Raw genomic sequence first — 24,194 nt, forward strand, 5'->3', positions numbered from 1 at the left:
GGGCCAGGATGTTTCCATATATGACGAATGGGATCTTTGTCCCATGGCACTAATGAGTTTTTAAGAGTGGAGTAGAAGAATTTAGACGAAAGCCCCCTAACTTGTAGAGATTCCACACCCATCTATCCTTTCCCATCATCCGTGTACCTTGGTTGTGCAACATATCCATTAATATAAGGAATTCAGTATCTCCTCATCTAGGAGATTCATTTTGAAGATTGGGTTCTAGACCACTGTCGGGACACACTGGGAGATGAAGACCTTTTCCTTCACCTCCCTATTTGCTCTCTAAGTGAATTAGCCACCCTAAGGATCAACTTCCATAGACTTGAAGCCCTATATGTAGACGATGCCATGGTCTAAGTGAATTAACCACCCTAGGGATCAACTTCCACAGACTTGAAGCCCTATATATAGACATTGCCATGGTGAACCAACAACCTTTATCCTCACCGCATTTGCATGAGGTAACCTTATATGACAAACCTTCTTTTTCCACCTGAAATCTCCATAGCCTTTTAGCAAGTAGTGCCAGGTTTAGGAATTTTAATGACCGTATGCCAAGACGACTTGCATCTTTGGATTTGCAGACCTCCTCCCACTTGAGAAAGTGGAACTTTCTCCTTTCCTCCACTCCCTCCAAAGAAAATCCCTCGGAGGTTTTTAAATCCTCTCCATAATGCTCGACTGGCGATGGAACTACACTAATCATATAGAGAGGATCATATAGAGAGGCATATTGGACAGCACCACCTTTATGAATGTAATACACTGAGCCCGCAATAAAGTTTTACTTTTCCACCCCGAAAGTTTATGTTTCATTCTTTCAACAACTGCATCCTGCAAGTGCTTTGCTGGTTATGAGAGTTTTATTCTAGTGAAGTTGAAATCAAATAGGCAGAGATGTAGTGAGCTTCCCTACCTTGGTTAGATGCATTTTTGTTAACCATCACATTTCTCTTTTTGAGAAAGAAGCACTGAAGGAAAGTGTTGCCGCAACAAGTTAGTTTAAGCAAGTAAATGTTTTTACAGCTCATTTCTTACTTTTTTTTTTTTTCTGGAGAATCATGGTTAGTGTGGCTTAATCCTAGACTCAACCTGTGGATTGACAAAACCTTGAGTGTGATGATCTATTCATCGCTTGGATGGAACAAATTAGCAATCACCATCATTTCTGCTTCTTCTCCCATTTCTATGATTATAAATGAAAGTACCGAAAATTATGTGGTATTTATATACCTTATTTCTTATCATTGATAATGGATTTATTTATTCTCTTTCTCTAGATCTTTTGATGGAATTGTACCTAGAATGCCACTCTCTTGCTAATGCTAACTGATTTTGGATCATGAATCTTGACTTTAGGTGGTGCTATTCTTGGAGTACAATTTCTTGACCCCCTTGCAGGACTTGTTGTCTCAGGCATGATTCTGAAAGCTGGTGTTGAAACTGGGTACCAGAGGTGATTATCTTTTGTCGAACTTAGAGCTAGTTTTGGCATTCTTATTATTGGTGACCTTTTCTGTCCAATTACTTCCATTATTTACATGGTTTTCAATAGTTAATGATTGAAAGAGGTCAGATTGCCCTTTATCTTGTGTGTATATTCCATGTCTCTACATTCGTACATGTCACATGATCTTGTTTAATCTGTTTCTATCCAGTATTCACTTTGTTCTTTTGACCAATTTTAAAATGCATCCAAAATTCCGGATAGCCTACTCCGGTGTAATCATAAATTGAGCACTGGATCTTTAACCTGGCTTCTTGAACAGTATCATTACTTTACTCCTTAAGAGTTAATTTATTAGTTTGGGTTTTGATGAAATTTTTTTCTCGGATTTGAATCTGTGTAATGGAATGATGAATTCTCCCTAATATTTGATCAGAATAGGAAATGATTCCCAAAGAGCATTGTCAATTTCTACTGAACAAAATATGAGCTAATTCGAGATGTGTTGCAGCAATATAGTGTTCAACATTAAATATAATTTTTATAGGACTTTACTTGTTTTCCCACATTTGACACTTCCCATTATTTGACTCTCCAGTGTCATGGAACTGGTGGATGCTGCTGTCCCACAACATCTTTTAGCTACCATTAAACAAACAATACTCCAAGTTGAAGGTGTCAAGGTAAGCTTAAATCTGCATTTATACCTTGAAAGATTTTACATATGATACATATGAGTGGCATGAGCTTTCAAAAATAGAAAGAACAATAAAGAATAAAAAAGAAAAAGAAAAACAGAGATGAGTTGTGTTTTGTAATTTTTATTCTTTTTTTGGTTCTCATTCTTTTTATGTCATTGGTTTGTGGATAAGAGTAGGTCGTATAATCCTGTTGCAGGGATGCCATCGCTTGAGGGGAAGAAGAGCCGGATCATCTCTGTATCTTGATGTACACATTGAGGTATGCCTCGATCATTAGTATTGCTTTTGCAAATTTTATAATCCTGCATTCTCTAGAGGAAATTAAAGGCATTATTTCATTAAATTGAGACCACATTGATACAGAGTTTTGATTTTGTAGATTGCACGTGTTCAATCATTATTGAAACATAAAAATAGGGGAAAGATGAAATGCTATAGTGTATGGTCAAACTTAAGAGGACACAATGATTTTGAATGACATCTTAAATTTGTAATGCTCATGTAGCGTTACCGTGTTGGGAGGTAGGATTGCTTGAATGTAGGGGTTAACCCATGTTTTTTCCCACTGAAGTGGGTGTACCGTGTACCTCTATTGCGCTGGCAATGATACTTTCTTTTTAACCCAAGTATTGCCTCTATTTCCCTTGTTTATTGGTCAATGTTCTTGATATTGTTGGCGTTGTGCTTGTTGTTTGAGGTGTGTTAGAGGAGGAGAGAATTCGATAGAGAAAAGAAGCTCATAGGGCTTCGATGTCTAGTCCTCCCTTATTTATAACAATAGGAGAAGGGTACAATTACATACATGCCCTTATTAGGAAGGAAAAACTAAAGAAAGGCAAGGGACAAATAAAGAAAGCATAAAAATAAAAGAAGGAACAAGTAAGGAAAGCATAAAAATAATGATAAAAAGGAAAAAAAAAGAAGAGAGACTAAGGTTAAGGCCAATAACACAAGGCCTAGGTGTATGTACTTGTGAGTCCAGTCATAGGTCCACACATACATACACCTACACTCTCCCTCAAGTTGAGGCATGCATATCAATCATGCCTAGCTTGTCAAGAATACATCGTCCAACTTTCACTGTAAGAGTCTTTATGAAGATATTCGACAACTGCTTGAAAGATGGAACAAATGGAGCAGAAACAACACCCATAGCAACATTCTCACGAATAAAGGTCCAATCAGCTTCAATATGTTTTGTGCACTCATGAAAAACATGATTAGAGGCAATGTGAATAGCAGCTTGTCACAATACATTGACACAAAAGTCTTCGTAGGAAATCCCAACCCAAAAACAAAGCTTTTTAACCACATAAGTAAGAGATGAACAATATCAAGTCGATGGACTGCCGGTGAAGCTGAGTAAGGAACCATATCCCTAGTAGTCTAAGAATCTCTGCCGTCTAAAGCTGAGTAAGGAACCATATCCCTAGTAGTCTAAGAATCTCCGCCATCTAAAGCTGTAGAGTCAGCAGCTCGACCCAGAAGTCTACCATGAAGAACTCAACAATAATCCGGACTATGCCTCTATCTACCATAGTGGGTACACAATCGATCTATGACACGGCCACGACCACGGCCACGACCACGACCACGACCACGACCATAGCCATTATCACGTCCTCCTCTTTCTGATTCTCTACCACGACCAACAGTAGCATTGTCAAAGTTTCGAAAACCAGTCACTAGAGCAGATTTTTCAGCCACAGTTGATCCCATAGTAGTGCAACGCTTCTCATTACGCAACAATAGTGTATAAATGCTATTAACTGATGGTAAAGAGGGTGAACTAAGAATTTGAACGCGAACTGGTTCAAACTTTGTATTAAGGTTTCCAATAACTCAAATTTTTTTTTTTTCTCATTGCTCTTTTTATATGCCTCTGCATTTGTGGAACACACGAACTAAACATCATCCATAAATGATAATTCCTGCCATAGACCACACATCTTGGCATAGTAGTCAGACACTAACCACTCCTGTTTAAGATTTCTAATCTCCTGGTAAATATTATGAATCCGAGCCATATTATTCTGATTTGCATATAGTTCATGTTAGTCTATCAGATCTTGCGAGCAGTAGATAACAAAAAAAGACCTTCGTTAACTACTAGTTCTATCGAATTCAGAAGCCAGGACACGACAAGCAAGTTATTTGATTTCTAGTCTCCATATGAATGATCAAATAGTTGAGGCTCTATGATATTGCTATCTATATACTCTAATTTTTGTTTTCCTCCATTAAACATCTCAATGGCTTTCGACCATTGAAGGCAATTGTTGGACTTAAGTTTATGTGTGGTAATATATAAACCAAGATTTTTAGAATGAACAATCAATTGTTCCATCTTAGAGTTAATAGGATCAGTTGCCTTAGAAATCGATGAAGAGGCCATATATAATGTCAAAAAATATTGAGAGAACTATGGATGAGAGGAAGGGCGTTACTTACAACTGGACAAATAAATCAGAAAAGAAGCCCAAACGACAATAGCCAACAAACTCTTACTGTTGCAAACCGGATGTTGAAAATTTGAAGAAAAAACAATTTAAAAAAGCTGCCAAACCTGAATGTCCGGCAATACCTCCAACTATTTAGCAAAAAAAAAAGAAGAAAAAAAGACAGCAAACCCCTTGGAAAAATTCTTCAAAAAGGAATAGAATAAGAATTTTTAGTAACATCTTGAATCAGACAACAAAAAAACCAGCAAGGGCTTCAACCGCATATCAAAGAGGCTTCAAATCCAGCAACACGTGATTCAAAATCCTATAAACAAATCTGGCCGTAGGCCATCCCCTTCTTACGAACCACAACGTGTTAGTGAGGAAAAAGCCTTGCGACTCTTAAAACATAAAAAAAGAATGAAGAAGAAGAAAGAAGGATGAAGGGAAAAGAAGAAAAGAGGAAGGGAACCATCAAAGATTAGGAAGAGAAGGAAGGGAAACACCACTTGTTGAAAAAGATTAGAAGAAGATGAAGAAAAGAGGAAAGAAAGAAAATAAGATTAGGAAGGGAAAGAAGGAAACCACTGGAGATTAAAAATGGAAGGAAGTGAAACACCACTTGTTGAGAAAGATTTGAAGAATAAACCTTATAAAGTTAAGAGGAAGAAGATGAGGAGGAAGAAGGAAAGAAAGAAGAAGAAGAAAGAACCCTAGGAGCACATAGGCTCTGATACCATGTTAGAGGAGGAGAGAATTTGAGATTCAGAGAGAGAGAGAGAGAGGAGAAGAAGAAAGAACCCTAGGAGCACTTAGGCTTTGATACCAAGAAGAAGAAGAGGAGGAGGAGGTAAGAAGGAAGTGAAACACCACTTGTTTCCTCTAATACTCACATGCTCCCACCCCTCTTGTTTTATTAGTAGGGATTCACTTAAAAAGGGAAATTACAAAAATATCCTTACACCAAGAAACATAAATAGGCGTATTACCATAGACTCAAAAGCTCATGTATACTCAACCCATGCAGAAAGTCTGAACCCAAACATGATGGTCACATGTGTGATCATATTCATGTCACACATGTGGACACATCACATGTGTCCACATGTGTGATCACATCACACGTGTGATCATTCTAACACTCCCCCTCAAGCTAGAGCATATATATCATAAATGCCCAGCTTGTCAAAAAACCTGTCCAGATTAGCCCGACTTAAAGCCTTTGTGAACATATCAGCAGTGTTTGAAATATTTGTATCATGTTACGTATCGCATCCTTAGGATACATATATGTATTGGTTATTGCACGGGATATATCTTTTGTATCGGGTAATTTATTGCACTTTTTGGGAAACATGGGGAAAGATGGGGAAAATGGCTGAATTTTTCAATGAAACTTCAGGGATTGTTAAAAAAGACTTTAATATACACTTTTAAATCATAACATCTCAAAAAAGAAGTGCACACAATAGGTTTCCTTTGTATAGGGTCTTAAGCTATGCGCCGTCGGACTAAATTAATGCAACCATATTCAAATTGAATGTATAACATTTAGAGTGTATGTGATGATCATTTCATCAAACACTCCTAAATACTTTGAAAAAAAATAATTTAATAATTTTTAATTAAAAAGGATTTTTATTTTCCAAAAAATGACAAGGACTTGACAAATTAGAAGATCAACCCTTATACAGGCTTGGTTTCATGTTTGGAGTGCAACATTATAAGTAATTTGGGAGAAATTTGAGAAAATTTGAATTTTCTCCATTTTTTTCCAAATCAGACCACCCACACTCAAATTTCAAAATTAGAGTGTATGTGATGATAATTTCGTCAAATGCTCCTAAATACTTTGAAATTAGTCTCAATCGATAGCTGGTTGAAGGAAAATTTCGAAAAAAAAAATGGTGAACATGAAGAACCAATGGATGTCGAAATTAAAGCTCTAACTCCATGATTTTTTATGGAAAACATGAAGAACCAATGAATTTATAACCATTTGACACTGATTTAACATAATTTTAACTAAAGAAAGGGATCGGAAATTGAAAATGATCACCGGATTGAACATGTGGGATATATCAGCACTACCTATGCATTTCGTATTGCACAGGTGGGATACAAGATATATCGGTTGATATCGTCGATATTTAAAACATTGCATATCAGCAACTTGGTTTTCAGATTTGATGAATGGTGTGGATATTTCCTTGTTTGCGACCTTCTCTCTGATGAAGTTGCAGTCTACTTCAATATGCTCTTTCCTCTCATGATAAACTGGATTATTGGCGATATGTGACACGGCTTGATTATCACAATACATGTTCATGGGAGCATCAACTACAAAACCTAACTCATACATCAATGTCTTCAACCACACAAGTTCACATGTGGTATGAGCCATGGCTCTATACTTTGCTTCTGCACTAGAATGGCAACAATTTGTTGCTTCTTGCTTTTCCATGTAACAAGATTACCTCCTACAAAGGTACAATAACTTGTGGTGGATCACCTATCTAAAGGAGATCCAATCCAATTTGCATCAAAGAATCCTTCGACTCTAAGATGTCCATTTCGCTTATAGAGAATTCCACGACTTGGGGTACCCTTCAAATATTTAAGTATGCGGACCACAACTTCCATATGACAGACGCGAGGGGCTTACACAAATTGACTAACTACACTGACTGGATAAGTAATATCAGGCTGTGTAATAGTTAAATATATCAATTTCCCAACCAACTGGCGATATCTGCTTGGATTATCAAAAAGGTTTCCTTCATCTGTACTTAACTTGGAGTTTGCATGCATGGGAGTTGTAACTGGCTTAGCCCCCATTAAACCTCTCTCTTCTAACTAGTCCATAACATATTTCCTTTGTGATAAATTAATTCCCAACTTTGATCGAGTGACCTCAATACCCATAAAGTATCGAAGATAGCCTACATCCTTTGTACATAAGTGTTGCTGCAAGTACTTCAACTCAGATATGCCTTTACTATCATTTCCAGTAATGATGATGTCGTCCACGTAAACAACAAGAACCAGAGTGCCGGTCTTACTCTGCCTAACAACGACTGAGTAATTAGCCTGACTGCGTTTCATCCCAAACTGCATTATCACTTTACTAAATTTGTTAAACCACGCAAGCGGCAACTGCTTTAACCCATAAATCAACTTTCTTAACCGACAGACTTTATCAAACTCCCCCTAAGCAACAAAGCCAGGCGGTTGCTCCATGTACACTTGTTTAAGTAAATCACCATGGAAAAATGCGTTCTTAACATCTAGTTGATATAGGGGCCAATCCAAATTTACAGCAATAGAGATCACCACACGAATTGAATGAAGCTTTGCCACCGGAGAAAAGGTTTTAGAATAGTCAATTCCAAATGTTTGAGTATATCCTGTTGCCATCAGACGAGCTTTTAAATGATCCACAGTGCCATCAAACTTGTACTTCACGATATATACCCATCTGCACCTTATAACACGCTTTCTTGTAGGTAACTCAGCCAAAGTCCAAGTTTGATTTTGATGAAGCATAACCATTTCTTCTTCCATAGCTCTTCTCCACTCATTAGAATATAGAGCTTCCTGAAACGACATAGGGACAGACACAAACGACAAGGACAAAGCAAACTGGCGAAACGAAGGCGATAGACCATTCAATGAAAGAAGATTGGAAATATAATGGAGAGTACAAGAACGTATATCCTTTTGAACAACAATAGGTTGATCAACTTCATTCAGGAAGTCTGGTGAAGATTGGAGAGGATGATCTTTAGACGGATTAATAGAATTGGCAGATGGCACATCACTCGGTGCTTTAATACTTCTCTTGGAATGTCTGAAGTAAACCTGCAACGGCAGAGGATTGGGATGTGACTCTGTGGCTTGCTTTCTTGGTAACTGTGTCCTTCACCATAGGAAGGGTGGTAGAATTTTTGGAATACTAAAATGTCTTTCCATCATCGGAGAAATATGGAGTAGTTTAAAAAAAGGTGACATCCATGGACACATATCGTCTTCAGTTAATAGGAATAGGATTATATCATTTGTAGCCACACTGAGAATTTGAATACCCAGAAAAACACCCATTACAGCTTTGGGTTCAAACTTATCAGAGACATGATCAAATTGATGTACAAAATATGCACATCTAAAAATTTTAAGAGGAAGAGAAAAGGAAGGACACTAGGGTTACAAGACAAACAAAGGAGTTTGACCTCCTAATACTGATGAGGGCATCTTATTTATAAGATAACATGCAGTTAAAACGGCACCACCACAAAAACTCTTTGGAACCTTCATGTCTGGTAATAATGCCCTAGCTACTTCAAGTAAATGACGATTTTTATGCTCAACAACTCCGTTTTGCTGTGGCGTATGTGCACAAGATGTTTGTTGAATGATGCCATGAGATAAGAAATATGGGTGAAAAAGATTTGATTTGTACTCCTTGGCATTATCTGATATTAGAACACACTTTAGCATCAAATTGAGTTTGGATTTGAGCATGAAATTCTTTAAAACACACAAACACCTCATAATGATCGTTCATCACATGTAACCATGTCATTCTAGAGCAATCATCCACAAAAATGACAATATTTAAAGTTAGATAAATTAGAAATATGAACGGGCCCCAAACACCTGAATGTATCAAATAAAATGGTTTATCACTAACTTTATCTTCACCGGAAAGAAAAGACATTCTATGATGCTTGCTTAACTCATAAGCTTTACATTCTAATTTAGACACATAGGACAAAGACGGGACAAGACGCTTCAAATTAGCTAAGGATGGGTGCCCAAGCCTAGAATGCCACTGACGTGGAGAGATGTTAGCTTGCAATGCAGTTCCAACTTCAGTCGTTTCATTCTTGAGATAGTAGAGTACATTAGATTCATGCCCTCCACCAGTCATCATCCCCGTCTTTAGGTCCTGAAACTCACAATAAGAAGGGGAAAATTTGATAGAACAATTCAGGAATTTGGTTAGTTTACTTACAAATAATAGGCTCAATGGGAACTTCGAAATATATAAAATTGATGATAATGAAAGATCTGTTGTAGGATATAGAAAACCCTCACCAGATACACTAGTTGTAGTGCCATTGGCCAGGGTAACAGATGAAATGGATGAAGATTGTACTAACTTTGATAGCAAATTACGCTTACTAGTCATATGATCGGAAGCACTGGGATCAATAATCCGTGGGGTACACTTAGAAAATGTAAGACAAGATGTACCTGACTGAGCAAGGGAAACAGTGGAAGAAGACACATTGTGGAATGATTTTTCAGAAGCTTGGCGTACTTTTCCTTGGAAATAGTTACTGTGTCACCTGAAGTACTTGGCTTAGCGGGAGTGGCGGGATTTGATACATGACCTTCTTAACTATCCTCCAGAGAGTTGACTTGATTAGCCCAGGCGGGCTTTCCATGGAGATCCCAACATGAATCAGTATTATGATTGTTGATGCCACAATGGGTGCAGAGACGATCACCACGACCACAAGTCCACAACCACAGTCACCTCCAAATCTATCGCCTCAACCACGACCACCTCCAAATCTACCGCCTTGACCACAACCACCTCCAAATTTACCGCCTCAACCACGGCCACCTCGGAATCCCCATCACCTTTGCCTACAGAAATAAAAGACGAATGATTTGATGAAGTGGAACTTTGAGTAGACATGCCAGCCGTCCTCTGTACTTTGGCGAATGCTTTTGTCATTGAGAGAATTTCACTACATCCAAGAATCTGGGACCTCACAGGCTCGGAACTCAGGTTGAAGGGCAGAGAGAAATTTAGCAACACGAAATTTCTCCCTTTGCCTATTCATAACTTCAAAATCTGTTAACAACGATTGATAAACATTCAACCCTTCTCACATGTTGCGTAGGGCAGAATAATATTCTCTTACACTTGTATCTCCCTACTGAAATGAAAATATATTATGTAGGAGTTCATAAATACGGATTAAGTTTTTCTCACTAGAATTCATCTCCTTCAAGGTGTCCTAGACGCCTTTGGCAATCTTGAGAAAGATAACATTGTCACTGATATGTGATTCTATGCTATTCCACAACAATGCCCTAATTTGGGCATCCTCTGCCACTCAATCATCATAATCTGTCGCAGTGGTATTAGGCTTGGGGGATGTCAAATATTTAACTTTCATCTTTTCAGTTAGAAAAACTTCTACAAATGTGGCCTATTGTAGATACTTTGTGTCATTCAATTTCATTTATGTTATTTGGAGGGGCACCAAATCCGATGAGGATAAAATACTGCTATTGGGATCATTTTTGGAATCCATCTGAATAATAACAACAATTTTCATTCAATACAAATTCTCCTACAAATTGATGTACTAAATCAATACCTGATTCCGACCTTTAACTTGTCTTGATCAACACAATAAATGAGGGTCTTCACGAACTTCTGAATTTTCATCCCTCAAATCTGATTTCATGGTTCAAGAAACTTAACGTAGATCGCACACTGGATGAACGATGACCCACTTTGTCCCATCACACAGGTATAATGCAAAAGCAGGCCTTATACATACATACTTGTTAAACACAATTTCACCACCCATCACGTGGGGGTATGACACCTGGAAGCGATTAGGTTAGATCGGCCCCAAACACTTTAAGGTTTCCCACTAGAGAGAATGAAAAAGAATAAGAAGAAAGGAAATAAGGTAAAGAAGAGAGATCAAGAAGCAAAACCCGGATCAAAGTCGCTCTGATACCATGTTCTCAATCTAGGAGAAAGAATGTAAGAAGGAGAAGAGAGAAAACGTGGGAGAGAGTGGAGAGCTCTAATGCTCACACGCTCTCCCACCTTGTTTTATTAGTAGGGCTTCACTTTAAAAGGGAAATTACAAAAATACCCTTACACCAAGAAACATAAATAAGCACACTACCATAGACTCAAAAGCTCATGTCTACTTAACCCAAACACAAAGACCGGACCCAAACATGATGGTCACACACGTGATCATGTCAAATGTGTGGACATGTCTCATAAGGAAAGCATAAAAATAAAGATAAAAAAAGGGAAAAAAAGGCTAAGACTGAGGCCTATAACACACGAGGCCCAGGTGTATGTACCTGTGGGCCCAGTCATAAGCCCACATGCACATACACCTACAAGGTGGAAGGTCTCAACATTATGTAAGGCTGACCCAGTAGCATGTGGATGCTTGCAGGTGCCACTGGGATATGCCAGAGATGGTTTATTTATTTATTTTTTCATCACAATGTATTCCCCTGTTTTGTTGTTATCTGTAAGTGACTAATACTGAATGGAATCAGTAAAACGACTGGCAGACGGTTGTCGAATTTGTGCCAAACAATCATGAGAATTCTTGATCTGAAAATGAGCTGCAAAAAAAGAAAAAAGAAAAAAAAGACTCATAATGCCGGCCCCAAATTGTTGGGTAAGGCCCCGATTGTAATGATGACCGACCAGAATCAGTAAGCGAAAGAGAGTTCTGGAAAACTGAATAAACTCTCTCGATTGTTAAGATAACAAATTGAGTTTTAAGTATGCCTCAAAATTAGGTTAATTAACCATTGTTTCTCCTCATGTATCACTGTGTGTTCTTGTGTTATAGATGGCAGATACAGACAAGTATTCAATTTTAATGCATCTTGCATGCATGATTGTGCAAGTTTTGCATAGTTGTGAATTTGTAGTTTAAATGGTGGATGTACTCATGCTTATTTGCATGATCGTGCATTTCTGGTTGTGGTTACGCACAGTGTTCGAAATATCGGTATCGCACAATGTATCGCACCCTTGGGATATAGATACGTATCGGTTATCGCACGGGATATATCGTTTGTATCGCATAGTTTATCGCACTTTTTGGGAAACATGGGGAAACATTAGGAAAATGGTTGAATTTTTTAATGAAAGTTTGGGGATTGTTAAAAAGGCCCTTAATACACACTTTTAATTCATAAAGTTTCAAAAAAGAAGTGTACATAACAGATTTCCTTTGTATAGGGTCCTAAGCTATGCGTTGTCCGATTGAACTAAGACAACTATATTCAGTATCAACCCCGTCCATCCATTTTTCCATATCATTTCAAGACATTATCCAAAAAATAAAACAAATCCAATAATTAGGTAGACCATACCATAGGAAACAATGGTGATTGACCATTAATGGGCCACAAAAGTTTTGGATCAAGCTAATAGTAGTTTTTTCTCTTCATTCAAACCATAAATTTATCTGGTAAAATGGATGGACGGAGTGGATAAAATACATGAATTATAGTGCGCCCATAAAGTTTACAAAGTACACTGCTCATTAGGGGATCCACTTCCCACCATACTAGGGTGGGGCGTTGATCGTATGCAAATTTCCTGCCATGTTCCTTCGCTCAAAACTTAGGTGGGGCCCACTGTGATGTTTATAAGAAATCCACCTCGTCCATTCATTTTTTGAGATCATTTTAGCACTTGAGAGCAAAAATGAACAGGATCCAAGACTACAGTGGGCCACACTAAAGGAAAAGGTGGGTAGGAAAATTCCTTACCGTTGAAACCTCCCTGGGTCGACAATGATGTTAACATGCCATCCATACCGTTCATAACGTTATTCCTACATGGATGAATTGAAAATACAAATATTAGTCTGATTCAAAACTTATGTGCCCCCACGAATATTTCAAGTGTGGATGTTCAATCCTCACATTTTTGGCACACTTGAGTATTAGATCCTACTCATTTTTTATTTAATGTCCTAAAATGATCTCACAAAACGGATGGATGGAGTGGATTCCTCACAAACATCAATGAAAAGCCCCACTAAGGTTTCAAGCGCAGGAAGGCTTTGGCAAGAAATCCTAGTACTCTGTCAACACTCCTTGGTGCAAGTTGTACAAATATTTCAAAGTTACATGGCCCCACAATAATGTATTTATTATATCTACACCGTTCATGCATTTGGAGAGATCATTTTAGATCATGAACCTAAAAATGATTCATATCCAAAGCTCAAGTGGACCACACCGCAAATAGTAGTGGGGGACTGATTCTCACCATTAATATATTCGAAGGGCCCACCATAATGTTTATTTTCATCCAATCTGTTAATTAGGTGGCACGGACCTGGATGAAGAGGAAAAATAAATATCATATTATCCAAAACTTCCATGACCACCAAAAGGGTTTCAATCGTAGATGTTCAATCTACCACTGCTGTTTGCATTGTGGTCCAATTGATCTTTGGATCTGTCTTATTTTTTGGCTCAAGCCTTAAGGCTCGCCAAATGGACGAACGGTCTGGATATAACACATAGCTTATGATGGGACCCACAGAACTTGGTGACGTCAACACACAGCTTGGTGGTGTGCGCGGTACTGGATTTTGATAAAAAAAAAGGGTGGAGTTGCGGATTGGCTACTGACGGGTTGAGTAGCTACTGAATCTACGTTACCAAGTTCCGTGGGCCCCACCATGATGTATGTTTTGTATCCACACCGTCCATCCATTTGGAGAGAACATTTTATGCCATGAACCTAAGAATGACTAAGATTCAAAGCTCCAATGGACCCCACCACAGAAAGCGGTAGAGATAGTGACGCCCACCATTAAAAATTTTTGAGGGCCACAAAAGTTTTCGATTAAGCTGATATATATTTTTTCCCTTTTATAATATATTTTTTAACTTATTAACGGGTTAGATCTCAAATAAACATCACGGTGGACCTTAGGAAGGTTTCAACGGTGGATGTCACTTTCTCCACTGTTTTCTGTAGTGGGGTCCATTACAGAATTTTTTCCGCCTCGTTATTTGACTCATGTCCTAAAATGATATCTCCAAATGAATGGACCGCGTGGATATAACACATTCATCATAGTGGGACCCACGTAACTTGGTGACGTTACTTCAGTAGCTACCTCGCGACTCAACCTGTCAAGAGCTAATCCGCGTCAAAAAAAAGGCTCGAACGACCTTTACGTTTTAAGCAGAGAGGGTTCCGGCTTCCGGAACCCTAAAATTTCTCCCAAATCGGCGGAACCCTAAAATTTCTCCCAAATCGGCGAAGATGTCTCTGGATTTCTCTCCAAAATCGGAGATTTTATTTGTGGAAACCTAGGAATGATGCTTCAATTCGAATGGCCCGCCAAATGGAAGCTTCCGATCATGGCGATCTCTTCTACAGGTACCGAAATCCACCCTCTAATTTTTTTTCCCAATTTTTTCGGATGATGATGTCTGATATCGTGAAAATATCGTGCGATATCGGTTTTTTGGTATCTTCCGGGGGTTATCGCGAGTGTATCGTCTCGCAGGGGTGCGATAACGATAATATCGGCCGATATATCGGCCGATAGTATCGATATTTCGAACACTGGTTACGCATACCCTACTACTATGGAGGATCATTTTGCTAGATGGAACTTAGGGGAATAGAATATGCATTTTGATTGGCTTCTGCAATTCACGGAAAGTCTAACATCTTCCCGTAGATTCGGCTCGAAGATGCCTCAAATATCTATTCCAAAGACACTGGTTAGCTCATTAGTGTGGTAATTGCAGGTAGATCCATTTTCAAGTGTCAGTGTAGCACATGCCATTGGTGAACATGTCCGTCACCAAATTCAGAAGTCCCATACAGAAGTTGCAGAAGTCTTCATACATATTGGTAGACTTTGGTTTGCACCTTTAGTTTGCAGATACAAATGCTGAAATTTTGGATTAACCTATTCACATGATGCATGGTAATTGCTTATTTATATTCTTTTTTGATGGTTATTGGGTTTTAATGAAAAAGAGAGCTACAGAAGTGTCAGAGACTCACCCCTCTTTGGAGGTCTAGATAACTCTTCTTAACCAAGATATCTGCTACCCTGTTCATCTCTCTATCTTCATGGCTAAATATTACGAAAGAATTTGAAATGTCAAAAATGTCTGCTAGTTTCCAAGGAACCTGGCCAATATTATCTTATTTATGTTTCTATAAGTGAACTATGCCAATCACACTGCCAGTTAAAACTATATGCATGCATGCTTTGTTATCAATTGTAGTTAAGATGCCCAAGGTGTATTGAATCTGTTGGAACATAAATTTTCACGTTGAATGCAGTAGGTGCTACATCTTGGAGAAAGTGGAGGTTGGGTCACGCAATTTCCTTTTGTTGATTCTATAATCTCTTCTTTTGCTTTTGTGAATAGAAAAATGACTTCAATATTGATTGATCCAATTTTTTCTAGGATGATTAAGTTACTCTTTCATTTTGAAAGGTGTAAATTTTGTCAACCATTTTGAATGCCTTTAGAGGATTGATTCTGGAATGTAAAAATTGATGGTCACAAAGCTTACTCTGGATTGTAAGGTTATACCTGGTAAACCCCTGACTATGCAACACAGATTATTGGTCTTAAATGCAGTATATGGTGAATAGTGTGTACTTTAGCATTCACCCCTCTGAAGCATGAGGCATAAGCTATATAGCGTGTAGCACTGCTTCTAGAATTTAATGAAGGTTTGCGCTTGGTTGCAGCAGTTTCATGATATTCTGCACCAAATTAGACTGATTAATAATGGAATTTAACAAAATTTCATGATATTTGGTGCAACCAAATGCAACCTAAAGTAATAGAAAAGGGTAATGATTAAGGATAAAGGTAAAGAAGCAGCAGCTGAACTGATTTAATATTGTTACTTATATTATTTTTTCTAAAAGCATTGAAAAGATTAACTAATTTTTATTGAAAATTGGAAATTTTAACAAATCATTGAAAACATTAATTGATTTTAATGTTGTAGTGAAAAGTAACTTGTAATATGATCCATGTAGCATGTAGCATATGCAAATTATCATGTAGTACAGGCTGCACGCCACTTAAGCTATTTTCATGAACTACATCGGTAGTGTTAGGGCTAAGCTATGCTACGTAGCGTAAGCTACACGCTACATAGCATTGCTATTTAAAACACTCTTAAATGTGTTGATTAGGAGCTTGGAAAGAGGCAAGAGTAACTTGGTCTTAAATTTGTTGATTAGGAATTTGGCCAGTGGAGACCAGAGTAAATGCTGCCCAAGGATAATATGGTAGTAATTTAAAGGGAAAGGCCTGTGTAATTAGGGTTAGAAGAATGCAAGTGAGATGTTAAAGCAGGGGTTGGGGAGATATTAATAGCGATGGATGACCGTATGAAAAGAGTCAAGAAAGAAGTCTTATGGGTTTCAATGGTAAGAAAGGCATGCTTGAAGAAACGTGGTGGTGGTGGGATGAGATTGATGTAGGAGGATCGGTTCTTGCAATGGGAGACCATAAATTGCTCTCATCATTGGTTGATTGAAGATCAGGCCATTAAATTGTAGATATGGCACTTATCATGCCCATCTAAGGGTCTTTTTTAAAGATTTACAAATCAAACGATCTAAATTGAAGGTCTGGATGATTCAACCTCTGGATTGAAGATCTGGACCGTATTACAAGTCCACATTGATCTGATGGAAGATCAGGACCATATCAATGGTCTTGATGGGTATTACGGTCTAGATCGATGGTTAGATTATATTGTCAGCCCATGGATGTAGCTTAAATTGAAAGAAAAGATGAATGGCATTCAACAATCATATTGCTGAGTTCTACAGAATTTCTTTGGTGCGGGATTGGAAATCTCTATCATTATGTAATGATTATCTCCCAAGGCACTATGCAAACATGGATTCTATTTTGTGGTGTCTTGTTTGGATAGTAAGTGAAAATCTCATATTCCTCTCACATTGGTCACATCACATCTTTTGCTGGAGGAGCCATGCTATGGAAAGGGCTAATGATTGCTTGGTGGAATCCACTATTTTCTTTATCCCAAAAAATACAAAAGGTCACATCAATGGAAACCTTTTCCATTTCCCCAAATCCTCCTATCCAAATATGCCCAGAGAACCCCTTGTGGAAAGCATGGCTAGATTGAGTTTATGTATTGTACATCCTTCTTGGAAATTGTAACTCTTCTTTTAATTAATAAACATCCATGTGTAAAAGGACACAAAGCTAGATTTATGAGGGGTGCTTTAGAATCTAAGGGATTTAAAATTAGTCGGACTAAAGTACAGCATATGGAGTGCAATTTTAGGGCGTGTTTGTTTTACCAATTATCTCGGTAAAGTAAAGGAAATGGGCAATGATTACAAATTGCTTTAGTTGTCTTGTGACATCGGCAACATTTGCCCACAATGATGACAATGCTTTCATTGTTTGTTTTGTCCATGTAAAATTGTATGGATGATAATTTTATAATGTAAAATGGTAATGATTGCAAATGCATTTACCTATTTTCTATTACATCTGCATTTGACCTTTGATTTAGGTGCCATAATACTTGTTTAAACAAACATTGTGAAATAATAATGATGGCCCATTTGCATTACTTTATCATAGAATTCGAAAAAACAAACAGGCCCTTAGTAACAATAGGAGTGAAAACAAGGATTTAGTTAAGATTGCTGACCAAGAAGTTAGGCAAAATGACCACTTTTGATACCTTGGGTCAATACTACATGAGTGGCAAGATTGAGGAAGATGCTCCCCATAGATTCAAGTTGGGTGGAAGAAATGGAGATATGCCTCTAGAGTTTTATATGATCATTGTGTACCACTCGAAGGGGAAATTTTATGGTATAGCTATAAGACCAGCCATGCTTTATGGAATGGCATATTGTGCTGTTAAGGAACAACATGTTCATACTTCATAGGATGAGTGTAGCTCAAATGAGGTTGTTGAGATGGATATGTGGCAAGACGAGGAAAGATAGAATTAGAAATGAATCTAGTTGAGGGAACTTAGGAGTAGCACCAATGATGAGGGATAGTAGATGTAGGGGGTGTTTGTTTTTCCTATTTCATGTGTAATGTAAAGTAAATGAGCCATCATTAACATTTGATGGTGTTTGCTAAAACAAGAATTATGACACAACAATCAAGAGTCAAATGCACATGTAATAGGAGATAGGTAAATGAAATTGTAATCATTATGATTTTACCAAATAAAATTACCCTATTTACAATGATGCCCGGATAAAACAAACATACTAAGAAATGTCATTATTGTAGTTAAATTCATCTGATGTCATATGAGAAGTAAAGTGGAAAGTAATCATTACCCATTTCCAGCCATTTACTAGTGTAATTTGAAAAAAATAAAATAAAATACGCCATTAGATGGTTGGTCATGTGCAATAGAGACCAAGAATTGCGCCGGTTTGGAGGAGTGAGTTGGTAGAAGGTGAAGGCTCTAAAAGGGCAAGAGGAGGGCCCTAGAGGATGTGGATGGAGGTAGTAAGAAGAGACTTGTTGATCTATGGTCTAACCGACGGTATGACCCTTGGAGTGGCATGGGGGAATAGGATTTATGTAGCCGACCCCAATTAATTGGGATAAGGCTTAGTTGATGATGATGATGTTTATGTATAGGTGTAAGTTATAAATAGATACCATCTATGTCAAGAGGTGAACCATCCTAATTTTGAAACTGCACTGTTTAGGAGGAGTGGGTACAAGTTGAAGGCTTTAAAAGGGCAAGGGGAAGGCCCAAAAGGAAGTGTGGGTGGATGTAGTAAGAAAAGACTCGATGACCTAGTTTTGATTGAGTATGTGGTCCTTGACAAAGTTTCACGGTGGAGCAGGATTCGTGTAGCTGACCCCAATTAGTTGATATAAGGCTTAGATGATGATGATGATGGCTTGTATTTTTCATTTAATTTAACATATGTTTTCCTTTGTTTTCTATCTTATTGAAGGTTTTCTTTTCCTTGTCACTGACTTTTTTGAATATTTTGTCATTTTTTTTTTCCAAATGGTTCTTCAGATCCTGCTCTCTCACAATGTTCCCCAACTATATCAGACCAGAAGAATTTGAATGGAGCAGCCTTCCAAATTTCGAATATTTTCCCAAAGCAAGAAGATGCTGAAGGCATCATTTCCAGTATTTTTTCATCGAAATTCTCGGAGGTATCACTTTGCTTATTTTTAGATTGTTGTTTACTAACAGGTGTTTCTCTTTTGCTAGTTTCTCCTCTATGCTTCCTATAGCCAACAATTCTTGTCTAGTTGACTTTTTTTTTTTTTTTTTGAGGGAGGGAGTTAGAGAGGGAGAGCTACACACTAGCAATAGGTGGAGAGGAAAAGTAAAGACAAACCACATTAGATGCATCAAGGGTGAGGATTCGAGGGTCTTGATTAAAGATGATGAGTTTAGGGAGAGAAGGAGAGGTTTCTTTCAAAGGTTGTTGAATGAAAAGGCAGGCACGGGGATGAAACATTGGGTCCCAGGCCTTTGGAGGTTGGGAGCATGTGTACTATCATAGAGATCTGGGAAGTAAATGTAGCTTTAATTGTGGCGAAGTAAGGACATAGCTAGAAGTGTGGGAGATACTGGTTGTAGTCAGAATAGTTTGATTAACTAGTCTTTTTAATAGAATTTTGCAGGCAATGAAAATGCCAGATGAGTGTTGAGAAGCATCATGATACCTAATTACAAGAACAAAGAGGTGCACAAAGTTGCGCGAACCACGGGGAATCAAATTTATGAGTCACCCTATGGAGCTTTTGGAGAGGTAATGGAACTAAGGGAGCGAGAAAAAAAGAAAGAAAGAAACAAGTTTATCAGAAAATCAGTTCGCCTTCATGACAACGAGATCAACAATTCAAATTATTTTTCTACTCTGACAAATGATGGAAAAGTAAATAAATAAGGGGAAGAATCTGCACATGGTTTTGAGAGATCTGAAGAATGCATGCAATAGAGCATATAGGGAGGTTATGTGGTGGGAATGAGGGAAGGGGTCCTAGGAGGATATATTGATGTTGTCAAAGACATGTATGTGGTTGTTGTTGCAATTGAGAACCACTTTGGTGAAATTTATGAGTTCCCAATAGTAGTGTGTCTTCATCAGGGGACACCATTAAACCTCATCGTTTTGCATTTGTTATTGTGAATTAACTGATAGTTTCTAGGATGATGAGCATCAATGTTTGTTTTTTGCAGTGACGATTTTTATTGGCGGGACTAGATATGGGGCATATTGGAGGTTTAGAAGAAGGGTCTAGGCTACAGGCTTAAAATTTTGGATAACCAAGATGGAGTATTTAGAATGCCGCATTAGTAATAACAGCCATAAAGGTGAGCTTTAGTTAAAATTGATGGTCAAGAGATTCCTCAAAGTGACGTATTTTGTTACCTTGGCTCTATTATACATAAGGGTTGGAAAATTAATGGATGTCTTTCCAATAAAATTAGTGTTTGATGGGTGAAGTGGAGATGTGCCTTTAGAGTGCTATGTGATTGTTTCATGTCCATGAAACTCCCAAGGAAAATATTTACATGACAACTATCTGACTAGCTATGCTATATCATTCAAATGCTACAACATTTCCTATATCAGCTATGCTAAAACAAGCAAATTAGGTAGAGATTGAGTGGTCTAAAGATGAGGATGCTGAGATGAATGTGGGAAGAATAGGTAGGTAATGAATCCTATTTCACCAGTGCAATCCTATCTAAGGCCTAATCCTTCATAGGAGATAAATGATGGCTTCATAGGAGATAAATGATGGGGAACTAATTGAGATGATTTATGCGACTAAGGCCAAACACAGAGTCAGTAGCAGAACATTGATTAAGGTTAAAGGGCCTAAAAAGAGGATGAGAGGAAGATCTACAAGGACTTGGTTTGAGGTGGTGAGAAGGGATATGAAGGCTGGTTGACTTACTGAGGATAGGGCCTTATATAGGATTTGACTGGCAAAATAGTATTTGTAAAGCCAACTCCAAATAGCTGAGGCTACTTTGATGATGGACTAAATTTGACCTCATCAACTATTCCTCTCCTTAGACAATGTAAGACAAAACCATAGCATTAACTTTAAATGGCAGTGTATTCTCCACTGGCCATAGGGTATACAGTTCATCTAGATTGTCCAAATTATGGGAATGCTTGTGGATGGAGCATAACATGAAAATTGCAACAATTGATTGATTCTAGCTGTCAAATAGCAACCATAAATGTACAGATGCAAATGAATTAATTAATGGTCCAAATTGCATTTTTCCTCCCTGTAGCGATGAGCCAGCCAGTCCCCCACCCAGTAAAATAGGGTTGACGTCAGGGTAGCAGCAAGTTTTTGAACTTTTGCCAAACAATTATGAGAATTAGGCTGAGCACAAATAGCTGGGACAAGGCTATTATGATAATAATGTATGGTACAAATTCAGTGGGAAAAATCAGATGATTAAGATCATACAATCATTTTCAGTTTGGTCTATGCTTTGTCCGTGTCAGGGCCCACAATTTTGATGGTTTAAATTGTTGTACCTGCATCAACATGTACAGTGGACATGTCATTACCCTGTTGAAAATGGTGGTGAATGTGGACCATATTCAATCCCTTCAATTGATGATCCGGTAAGTCAATTGAACTAAATCGTAGTCAACTTAGTTGAAATGCTAGAAACTTCAATCTTTGATTTATTTACTAAGATATGTGTTTTTTTTTTGTTAGATTCCTCTATCATGAAATTTGAATGACTATCATACGTCCACTTTATTAGACATGATTCGGGCTTTTCTCTTACAATGTGATAGTGTTTCTGAATCATCACCTGCAAAATTGGGGTCGGCTTTTAAATGGTAGTTGGCAAAAGTTCTATAATCAGCCACCCTTTGGACATGGACCTTCCACTTTTACCTGGGCTCTAGAAGTGGCTGTGGTAGAGGTTTTGACAATGCTTGTATGGCAACGTGGTACCACCTAGTACTAACCCTGAAGTCCAACTAGAACACACAAGTCAACAAGCACAAGTAAAGGAGGGTCATGGAGGGCCATTCCTTTGAGCATGAGGCCGGGCAAGCGTGCGCATGCGCGCACACACACACACACAGACTTCCCTTGTATCAGGTAAGAAATGCAGCCTCAAAGTTTAAAACCAAGACACAGACATGTACCATCGAAGGACCAAAAGTGGAAGGGTCATGCTTTAGTAGTTGGTTGCAAAGAACAGTAGGTAATCACATATAAATGTTTACTGCTCACATACCAACTTGATCATGCCTGACACTGCACTTCAGCATTGCACATTAGCAAAAGGAGGAATTTGTGGCAATGCAAAGCTCACCAAGTGCCGTATAATCTATTTGCATATGTTTTGATAAATTCCGGGGGCTATATGCTGAAGTAGATTCGAATCACACTTTGGTTTTCTTTTGTTGAGATAGGTAATTGCCGAAGAAGAGAACTGTCAAAGATTTTTTGGAATTTGTTTTGATGCATTAAGGGCATGCTTGATTTTCCAAAGTAATGGCAAATGCATTGCAAATATGTAATAATTACTTCCTAGAGTAATTACCTCATCATTCCTGAGAGTTGATTTGACTCTACTTTTTTGAACACTAAAATCAAGGTTGCTGACAAATATATGTGGGGCCCATCGTGATATATGTGAATTATTCACACCGTCCATCCGTTATGCCAACTGAATTTAGGGCATGAGTCAAAAAATGAGGTAGGTTCAAAGTTCAAGTGGACCACACCATAGGAAAAAGGGAATTGAACACTCACCATTAAAAACTTCTTGAGGCCACTATTTACTTTGGTGTGGGCCACTTGAATGTTGGATTTGCCTTATTTTTTGGCTCATGCCTCAAAATGTCGTGGTAAAATGAATGGACGGAACAGATATATCATATACTTCACAGTGGGGTCTAGAAATTTAAACTACCCCTTTTAAACCGGTTTCCAAGACATAATTTCCATGGATTTTCAAACTGGTGAAAGGGTAATAATTACCCATTTACAGGGTATTTACACATGCTTTAAAAATCAAACAGGCCCTAAGAAGATAGATGGCTTCTTTGGTTGTATCTTTTGCAAAAAGGGGTTTCTACAAATCCCTTTCTTTTTTTTTCCTATTTCGACATTTTTGTCGACTCAAATTGATTGGTTTTTGGTGAGTGGGATTTTTGAGTGCCCATTTTGACGAGTGGAGACCAGACAGGGGTTTGCTAAAGTTCTTCCAAACACACAAGGCAAAATGGAGTTTGGCCAAAAACGGCATTTAGCTGCCAGAAAGGCCCTTTTGAGGGTGCATCCAGATGGGCCCTTAGGGTGAGTTTGGAAGTTTCCCTTTTGGTGGCAAATGGAGCATGCATACTCCTGCTGCAATCTGGGACAATAAAGAAGGGAAAAGGGGGAACTGACCTAATGTGGTTCCTGTTTTCTGAGCTGCCCAAATGATTGACAGATTGGTTCCACAGAGAGAGTGACATGAATCCCAATTTGGGGAACACCCAAACAGGCTCTTAGTTTATTTATTCTGATAACAGCGTCCTGTGTTTTAGAAGTTTCTGTGCTGGTATATTGGGTGGGGTTTCTTCTTCTTCTTCTTTTTTTCTCCCCTTTTACATTGATAAACTACATAACTTGAATGGTCTTTCAGAAAATGAAAGTTGAGCACATAACACGCCACTTATTACAAGGGAAGATTCTGCTCGAAGTTCAGGTGTCCATGCCTCCATGCATGTTGATCCGGTAAATCACACTTCCACAGGC

At 38.1% G+C, this 24,194-nt stretch overlaps 1 protein-coding gene across 2 annotated transcripts in view; it reads left to right on the forward strand.

Annotated features, from left to right (window-relative positions):
• Nucleotides 1-24,194, forward strand: part of LOC131231624 (metal tolerance protein 2) — a 51,441-nt gene that overhangs the window by 26,934 nt on the left and 313 nt on the right. Inside the window, exons 6-12 of one of the 2 annotated variants that reach the window (XM_058227881.1) lie at nt 1,366-1,462; nt 2,052-2,136; nt 2,351-2,413; nt 15,174-15,279; nt 15,409-15,447; nt 19,456-19,598; nt 24,082-24,173. In XM_058227881.1, the coding sequence (XP_058083864.1) occupies nt 1,366-1,462; nt 2,052-2,136; nt 2,351-2,413; nt 15,174-15,279; nt 15,409-15,447; nt 19,456-19,598; nt 24,082-24,173 (625 nt within the window). The remainder of the gene's footprint in view (nt 1-1,365; nt 1,463-2,051; nt 2,137-2,350; nt 2,414-15,173; nt 15,280-15,408; nt 15,448-19,455; nt 19,599-24,081; nt 24,174-24,194) is intronic. The other variant, XM_058227882.1, reaches the window with a different exon arrangement.

The sequence above is a fragment of the Magnolia sinica genome, chromosome 17, assembly GCF_029962835.1.
Source record: "Magnolia sinica isolate HGM2019 chromosome 17, MsV1, whole genome shotgun sequence".
NCBI classification, from domain to species: Eukaryota; Viridiplantae; Streptophyta; class Magnoliopsida; order Magnoliales; family Magnoliaceae; genus Magnolia; species Magnolia sinica.